The sequence below is a fragment of the Nicotiana tabacum genome, chromosome 2 (assembly GCF_000715075.1).
Source record: "Nicotiana tabacum cultivar K326 chromosome 2, ASM71507v2, whole genome shotgun sequence".
NCBI lineage: Eukaryota > Viridiplantae > Streptophyta > Magnoliopsida > Solanales > Solanaceae > Nicotiana > Nicotiana tabacum.
The window spans coordinates 16,681,820-16,691,140 of record NC_134081.1 but is presented as its reverse complement, the minus strand read 5'-3'; the positions used below and the strand labels follow the sequence as shown (position 1 = coordinate 16,691,140).

The following is a 9,321-nucleotide window of genomic DNA, read 5'->3' as shown; positions in this document are numbered from 1 at the left end:
TTTACAGTGAGTAAATATTAGGTTAATGATTTTTTTTAAAAAATAAAGTGGAATTGGATGAAACAATTCGCATTTTACAACCTTATTAGTCATGACAAAAAAAAAGTAAGAATACATCTGTGGATTTGACCTTTTTTTGTCAACACGAATTATTAAAAAATCTAACAAATTAAGAACTAATTCTTATTTCTCCAAGGAACTCAATAAACCAAAGATCAAAAGCTCGGAGTATTTCCTCTGAAGTTCTATTTGTGAAGCGTTAGGATGGTGCTCGACATGAAATTTCAGTTTTTTTTCTACTCTTTAACTTATAAAAAGGGTGTGGAGTATTAAAACTGCATGACCCTATGAGAAGTCATTGAGGAAAATGAACAAATGTTTGAATCTTTTTTTGAAGTAGAGAATAGATTAGAGAAGAATGGGAAGGATGAGGTGGCAGATTGCAAGATGAGGAAGAAGACAAAGAATTACATGTAAACAGAAAAGGAGGAAAAGAAAAGAGAAAAAATGGGCAAAAAAAGGAAAAATCTAAAAATACCGAATAAATAATAGAACATAGAGAGGGAAGGAAGTGGAAATGTAAATGTAAATATCATACTTTTTAAATAATATACATACAATATTTATAACATAAAGATGAAGTGCTAAAACTATGTAAGTAAAAAAACTAGAGGATATGATTAATCAAGTCAATGATCCTCTTCTATATTCCTATCATATACAGAGATGAAATATTTCATGTAATTATTTTTTCACCAAATTATTAGAAAAATCGCTCTCTTTTTTTCATTATATTTGATGAAGCCAAACACCTCTATAGTATGTGAATCTTTGCAATATACTTTAATTCTTTTTCTTTTCCAAGTTCCTCAATACTAATAAAATTTTGTTTATTCACTTTATGATTATTATTATTCACCTAAGATTTTGTAGTTTTAAGCTACGGTCGCAATCAATAAAAATAATTAACAATGGATTATTAACTTAACAATGCTTGAAATGCAACTTAAAATCTAATATTACAATAGAAATAAATTTTATTTAACCTAGCTATAGGCATTGTATCATGTCGTAACATTTATAACCTACAAGTTCAAAAATAATAAAGGCCCACGTGTACTTTTGTTTGGAAGATTAACTACCATTTGTTATTGACATGTATATAAATCAAGAAACTGAGAGATCAAATATAAGAGAGAGAGAAAGATCACTCAAATTTTAGAAGGGAAATTCATCAAAGCGTAGGGGATACAATCATTGTTAAAGAATATGTAGGAGATAAAAGACACAATAGTTACTGCAAGGGAACAATTATATCGTTTGAATGTAAGAAAGTAAGAAACTACTACTTAAAATTAACAATATAAAGATATAAGGGGCATTGGTCTTGAGTAATCTATATGAACTAATAATAAAATTGTTTCTCGACCACATGATTTAGTAAGATCAATATGAACTTACATTTATAAATTCTAATTCTGATAAAATTATTTATATATAAATTTAATCAATATTTAGAACTGATGTTTGCTTGAGTATACGAATATTTATTTGCTTTATCTCGATTAAAATTACAAGACTATTTTGTAAATTGTTAATGTCTTCACGACCTTTAATAATAAAATTTGAAATTAAAATTTAATCTATTTGGATTTGAAAACTAAAAAGAATCTTTAACATATTTATATCCAAAGATTAATAAGTTTATGTGTATACCTAATAAGATTTTTTGCATCGCGCGGTTGAATTTACTAGTTTAAAAAGAAAGGAACGTGGGAAACAGAAAGTAGAGGGACAAAGCGTATACCAAAAATCCAATGCCCCGCGCAAGAAGCAGCAGAAGGAAAAGGAGAGTGCAATGCAATCTTCAACTTCAACTAAAAGGGTCGAATCTTCTGAACCCAAGACATCAAAATCTGGGTTTAAGCCAACTGTGAGTACTATTATCTACTTCACACAATCCCTAAAAATGACTCTCGTTTTGGTTCCATAAATTTTGAATCTTTTTTTTTTTGCTTGACATACAAAACAGGTTTGTCTGAAAGATTGGTGGCTCAAAAGGGCTGAAGCTGATTCTCAGGGAAGGACTCTCGCCGTTGCTGGCCACACTTCTCGAGAGTAAAACTTGTCTTTTTTTTTTTTTTCTGCTTTCAAAGTTTTGTTGCAATTTATACTTGTTTTATATATTTGGGTTTTTGTATTTTACGATTTTACTATGTGTTCATGCAATTTTTCCTCTCTTTTTTGGCTGTTCAAGATTCTATTTTTTTTTGGTTTTGTTTTCAGAGTTCTGTTGCAATTTATAGTTGTTTTAGATATTTGGGTTTTTGGGATTCAATTTTTGGGATTGAATCCTTCTGCTTCTTTAGGATTTTACTATGCGGTCATGCAATTTTCCCTCTTTTTCCTTTTCAAGATTCAATTTTTTTTTTTTCAGAGTTCAGTTGCAATATATATATTTGGGTTTTTGGGATTTAGGATTTTACTATGTGGTCATGCAATGTTCTTGGTCACCTTGGACCTGTTAAGGATAGTTCTCCCGAATATTCTTGACCAAACTGACTGGCGTGAAGATTAGAAAATGAAAGTTTGACAACAACAACAACAAACCCAGTGTAATCCCATAAATGGGGTCTGGGGAGGGTAGTGTGTACGCATACCTTACCCCTATCTTATAAAGATAGAGAAGCTGTTTCCGATAGACCCTCGGCTCAAAGAATAGCGGAGATAAGATAAAGCAACCAAGTAGCAAACAATGGTAACAACAATGTAATACGGTAACGAGCGCGAATGACACAACATGTAATAATAAAGAACCATGACTAAGATAATACAGAAATAGTCCTAGTACTACTTACAACCCTAATCCTCGACCTCCACACCTTTCTATCATGGGTCATATCCTCGGTTAGCCGAAGCAATGACATGTCCTGCTTAATTACCTCTCCCCAATACTTCTTAGGCCTACCTCTTCCATTCCTCAGACCCGCCATGAACAATCCCTCACACCTCCTGACCGGAGCATCTATGTCTCTCCTCTTCACATGCCCGAACCATCTCAACCTTGATTCCCGTAACTTGTCCTCCACAAATGTCACTCCTACCCTGTCCCTAATAACTTCATTCCCTAATCCTATCTTTTCTGGTATGCCCACACATCCATCTCAACATCCTCAATTCAGTTATTTTCATCTTCTGGACATGGACTTCTTGACGGGCCAGCACTCAACCTCACACAATATAGTCGGTCTAACCACCATTCTGTAGAACTTGCTCTTAAGTATAGGTGGCACATTCTTATCACACAAAGCCCTCGAGGCGAGCCTCTATCTCATCCACCCCGCTCCAATACGATGAGTAGCATCCTCATCAATCTCCCCGTTGCCTTGAATAATAGACCTAAGATACTTGAAACTATCTCTTTTGGAGATGACTTGAGTACCAATCTTCACTTCCACTTCTTCTTCATTCATCCATCACTGAACTTGCACTCTAACTACTCAGTTTTTGACCTACTCAACTTGAAACCTTTACAACGTTTGTCTCCAAACTTCCAACCTAGCGTTAACTCCGCCTTCCGTCTCGTCAATCAGAACTATGTCATCAGCACACAGCATACACCATGGCACCTCCCCTTGTATGTGTCACGTCAGCACATCTAACGCTAAGGCAAACAAAACGGGCTAAGACCAGGAATGATCTTCAACTTCATTGATTTGTAGTTTGAGTTTGTCAAAATGGAAAATTCTGCAATTGCATAAAAAGAAGTAGAATACTTGCAGATTGACTAAAAGAAGAAGGTGGTTAAGTAATTTAGAAAGAAGAAGGTGGTTAAGTAATTTAGAATGAAGGACGTGGTTTACTTTGGTTGGGGAAGCTAGAGTTTTCTAAAACTTAAGGCCTTATTTATATTAATAGGGCCCTAGAAAGAAACAGCTTTTCTGAAGTTTTATGTTACACCTGATTTAGTAAGTGGCATTTTGAACTCAGATCCTTTTGTTTTTAATCACTTTAATATGTTTTTGTAGAGGTCAGGCGTTACGAGTATTCTCCTCTGCACCAATTCTCAAGGCATTTGATGTTTTTACTCTTGAGACCATCGATGGGATATGCGTTGTCCTCAAAGGCTTCATAAACAAAACTCATTCGGAGGAAAATGGTTTTCCATCTGAGGTTTGTTATGGGGGACTTACCATATTTGTTTGCCTGCGAAATCTTTTCGTTGATTGCGAAGCTTATGAATTCAGTGAAGGACAAAACAAAATGAGAATTTGATATAACCCTACACTTTTTGCTACAAAGTAGATGATTTTGTGTGATGTTATCCAAGTAATGGTATTATTTGATTAGACTACCATTCAAAAAGATGGATGCTCTCTCTAATTGCAGTAAGGATCTGTGGTTTGTCTCGACTCTAATAAGAAAAGGAATAAAATAATAGCAGAAATAAGAACATACTCAGTTAGGGCTATGCTATTACTGCACAATGATAATAGAATATAGAAGTAAATACAAAGATAGGATCAGAAAGTATGGAACAAGACAGAGAGAAAGACAAGCACAACTTCAGTTTACGCGAAAGCTTTTTTCTCTAGTCGCAAAGGGTCACGTCCTACCCGAAACCCTTTTAAGAAATATCCTCGTAAAAGTAAAAGAAAATCTTTTAGATATCTCACTGTAGCGAAGGATCCGATAACCAACTAACTTTTCCATGTGACAGATCTCCGCGATTGTCTTGTTAATATTTTAATGAAGCCAAAGAGGACCACCCTTCTGTTCTGCATTTGAGCATTTGTATTTGTCTCAACCCCATAACTGAAGCCTTACTTAGACTCGGAGACTCGAGACTCGGATGGAGTACAAAAATAATAAGCGGCAACTGTATGTGTAGCATATGTAGTTCAGAAGCAGATTTCTCAAGACTTCATGTAGAGATTCATTTGATAAGTTGCTGAGAAAGTCTACTTAGGATTTTTGACTTTTTACTTTCCAGGGTATTTGGCACTTAAATAACGTGGAACGATTTGTTTGATTGCTAATAACCATTGCAGTGAGAACTAGCAAAAGCAAATCTTTTGAGTAGCTAATTCAGTGTATGTATAACGGGTACTGTTCTAGAATATATATAACAAGGTTTCTCGATGCTAACCTCCTCTACTATACAACGTTTTATTAAATTATTATTTATCAGAAGGCCTTTATGGATTAGGTAGTAAATGAAAAATTGGGAGGGAGCAGGTGTGCTCTATCCAAAATACTTCTTTTCTTCTGTAAATTGGCGTTGACTTCTGTTTTTTCTTGAAGTTGAAAAGAGAACACTTTCATCAGACATGTTTAGAGAAGTATGAAAGCTTAAATAGGTAGTTCATTGTACTAATAATATTTGTTGTAATGATTATATCAACTATTTTAGGGTGTCTATAAGGTTAATTTTTTAGATATCAAATACTCCTAACATCTAAGTTGCTCGGACTCTTCACTTTCAGTGCCGCACCCGCGTCGACATGACGTGGGTGTGGGTATGGGTGTGGGATCCGTACTGGATCTGGTCAACCGATTTTGGGTACTTTGACCAAAATCAACGGAGAAATTTGGGATAGATACAATGATTTTTGAAAACAAATCAAAAGCTAGGGTGATACGGAAGAAAATGGAATACCTTGTATATATAAATTTCTATGTCAGTCCTTTTCCTTTTATCTCCTTCTAAAATTCTACTCTTGTTCAATATTTTTTCCTTCTCGGAATACCTTGTAAGTTTTTCACATAATGTCTCATAATTTAGACATATTTTTATAACTCTATTTTTAAATAATTGAATTATTTTTAGCCGAATCTCCGCACCCGTATCCGTACATGGATCCGTACCCCCGAATCTTTAAATTTAGATCATGAAGGATCTGACCTCTAGATCCGCACCCGTATCGGACACCCGCACCCGAGTCCGAGCAACTTAGCCTAACATTATTTGAAAACAAAATTGGTTTCCTTTTCATCCCTTCCATCTTGTGCAAAGACCTGGAAAAAAGAAATACTTCTAAAGGACTTGGTGCAGTTTCTTACACTTAGGGATAGAATTCAGTGATTTCTTTGTTTGATGTAGTTTTAGCATGCATATTTGTTGACCAAAGACATTCGGTTAATTATGGATCCTTTCAATTCTTGACAGTGGATCTTTCTTTTCAGGTGTTCGAACAGTTTCTTTTTGGTTTTCCTCCTCAATGGGAGGTGTTCAACAAAAAATACTTAGGAAGAGAAACTAAAGGTAAGGCTGCTGCAAGTGATGCCCTTGGTTTCGAAAAACCATCTGCCTGTTCAGAAAGTAAGTTCACTCTCTGAACCTATTTGGATGTCTGAAAGTTGCTTTAATTTTTGTCGTATTTTGCTAATGCATTTTCTGCAACATGCAGAGGTTAAAGATCTGAAGAAGCATAACGGGAGAAAAGGGTATGAAGTAGAACATAACTTGAAGAGGGACGATCAGAATGATGGAAAAATTGCAAGTGAAGTTATTGTACGAAAGAAGACAAAACAAGCAGAGAGGTCGTCCGCCAAGCTTAATTGTAGGAACACTTCTACAAGCACTGCAAAGGAGCAAACTGATGATTGTAGAACAACTCGCTTTAAAAGCGCAAGTGCATCCGCCACAAAAAGCACAAAGAGAAAATTGACATATGTCAGTATGCATTCATAGAAAAGTTATCTTAATCACATTACTGGTTCTTTTAACATGAAATTGCACTTCCAGTTTACATGCTTAACAGGTTCTAATGCTTAATGTGTCATTTTATATTTCCATCAGTAGAGCCAAAGAGTGTGAACTATACAAGTTCCCAATAACATCAATTAGTTGATTAAATAGTAAAGTATAAAAAGCGTCTCCTTCCCTTCGCTATAAGCTGAGTTCCCAAGTTGGGGAGTATAGGTCCCAGGTCTTTCCTTTCCTTTCCTCTATGGCAGGAAGTCCCTCCAGCTTGTCTGGTTAACCGGTTCTGAAAATCATTGCTAAATTCAATTTCCGTCCTCAGAAAATATTTTTGGTTTTATATTGACTAGTTTTAAGTTGTTTATTTTTCCTTGGTTTACTTAGGAAACACCTCAGAAAGAGAAAGAGGCAGTTCCAGTTATCTCTCCTGAACCTTCGAGTTTTAAAAGATCCAGATCAGGTGCATTGGTCATCAGAGCTATTTGCTCTGCCTCTCACTTTTTAGGGTTGTCAGAGGATTTTGTTTGTTCATGTTTATGTATATATAAGGTGATTTTTGCCTGCATTTGGATTTCTGTAGGGAGATTGCTACTTCCTCCAATGGAATTTTGGCGCAATCAAATGGCAATCTATGATGCGGTTTGTCATCAAATTTTTGCATATACCTTTATAACTCGGCCATGAATCTTGGGATATCTTCTGATTTTATGCACTGTACTGGTGCCACAGATTCTTTTTACCAAAGGCATCTCATGTCATATGTAGAAGGGGAGCGTTGGCGTGACGGGTAAAGTTGGTGCCATGTCACCGGGAGGTCACAGGTTCAAGCCGTGGAAATAGCCTCTTGCAGAAATGCAGGGTCAGGCTGCGTACAATAGACCCTTGTGGTCCGGCCCTTCCCCGGACCCCGCGCATAGCGGGAGCTTGGTGCACTAGGCATCTCATGTCATATGCATCTCCCACCCTAGCAGCTCGATTCTGTGCCTATTTTGAAGCAGATTTTTCGTCTTTTAGGCATTGAAATTTGCGAACCTCAGTTTATGGAGGAATAACCTAGGGTACTTATTTGTTCTGTATGCTTTCTGTTCGGCACTTCTTATAGGTTCTTACATGAGAAGCAATTGATTATCTACTCGAAAATATCATTTAAGGAAGTTCTTCTCGTGAAATTTTGCTGTAATTTCCAGTTGATTAACTTTTTTAATTGGTAGGATCTCCTTATTCTCATTTGCTCGTATTTAGGAGATATGTATCTCAAAGTTGGTTCATCTTCTTATAACTACCCTCAAATATGTTTCAGGATCGCGGGGTTGCAGCAATTAAACAAGGCCACATGGATCTGGATGATCTATCTATAGGTGCTACACGATTCCTTTATTTTGTTTAGTATGAGAAGTTTCATTTCAAGAAATTTCCTCTTCTACCTTTCAAATCTATTATTTACATGTAAATTAGATCTTGCTTAATATTTTTGTAGTGTTAGCGTTTTTTGTACCAGTTGCTTATGTAATCTAATGGGTGTTTACGCCTTTTGTAGTGAGTAGATCAGAACCATCAAGAAAGAGACGGCAACGCAGATAAGAGTTGAAGCTCCTTTTGGCTAGTGGAAATGTAAAGGTATGTGACTATTCACCATTAACGCTTTGAATTAGGTGATCTTTTCAAAGTTAACAATCTATGATAATTTGTTTGGATGGTGAAGGGAGAGGAAATATTAACTTTGAAAAGATCATCACAGTTAACCAGAAAGTTGATTAACTTTGCTATTTCTTCTATACATGTAGTATCTAGTTATGCATTTGGTTAAAGCGGATTTTTATTTAGTTCATGCTGATAAACTTTGCTAATAAAAAACGAAGAGAGCAGCAGAAAAAGACGAGACCCAGTATAATCCCACAAGTTGGGTACGAGGAGGGTAGTGTGTACGGAACCTTACCCTTACCTTGTGAAGGTAGAGAGGTTGTTTCCGATAGACCATCGGCTCAAAGAACAGTGACAATTAATCCTACTAATTAATACTCCAGAACTTTCACAAGATCTCTTACTATTCTTCTAGTTACTCTCAAATCACTGGTCCGTCGCATGTAATGTCGTGATGCATATAATTTTTTTTTTTTTGAAGATCAAATTCTTAACTTTAAACTAAAAGAGGAAAGAACTTTTTAAACAAAAAATTGGTACGCCAAGTAGAAAGCATTTTGAAAATTTCTTGATTAGCACATTCAAGATGAAAGTTGTCGCGCTCTCACCTATTCTTAATCTTTGTTCAGGAACTAACGGCAGGAAGGCATAAGGAAATGTATCATATTTTTGTACAAATATGTGAAGGCTCAACTAATGCCATTTTGGATGCATATTTATAAGACAGTTGACAGACACCTCTTTTGCTTCTTAGAAGAGCTTCAGACTGATGTAATTTTAGCTTCAAAACACTTTCTTTTGCAACTCATTACTGCAACTAGTTATGATCATATAGGTTCACTTGTACTGTATCTTGGAATCAGAGGAAAGATGTTATTACTGATTTATTCGAATTCTTCGTTAAATGCAGTTGGATACAAATTAGTGACATCAAATATGTTGTGACTTCGTGTTGTCTCCGGTGCATGAACCTG

General features: G+C 35.6%; 1 protein-coding gene across 2 annotated transcripts; it reads left to right on the top strand.

Moving 5' to 3' along the window:
• The first annotated feature begins 1,757 nt into the window (after positions 1-1,757).
• LOC107818573 (uncharacterized) lies at positions 1,758-9,114 on the top strand. Of its 2 annotated transcripts, XM_016644613.2 has the most exons (10): positions 1,758-1,933; positions 2,033-2,118; positions 4,029-4,173; positions 6,187-6,322; positions 6,411-6,676; positions 7,091-7,166; positions 7,287-7,345; positions 8,007-8,064; positions 8,244-8,323; positions 8,977-9,114. In XM_016644613.2, the coding sequence occupies exons 1-9, from the start codon at positions 1,859-1,861 to the stop codon at positions 8,285-8,287; spliced, it is 945 nt and encodes a 314-aa protein (XP_016500099.1). In that variant the 5' UTR covers positions 1,758-1,858; the 3' UTR covers positions 8,288-8,323; positions 8,977-9,114. The 2 variants fall into 2 exon arrangements, with proteins under 2 accessions (XP_016500099.1, XP_075087384.1); XM_075231283.1 differs by lacking the exons at positions 7,091-7,166; positions 7,287-7,345.
• The last annotated feature ends 207 nt before the right edge of the window (positions 9,115-9,321 follow it).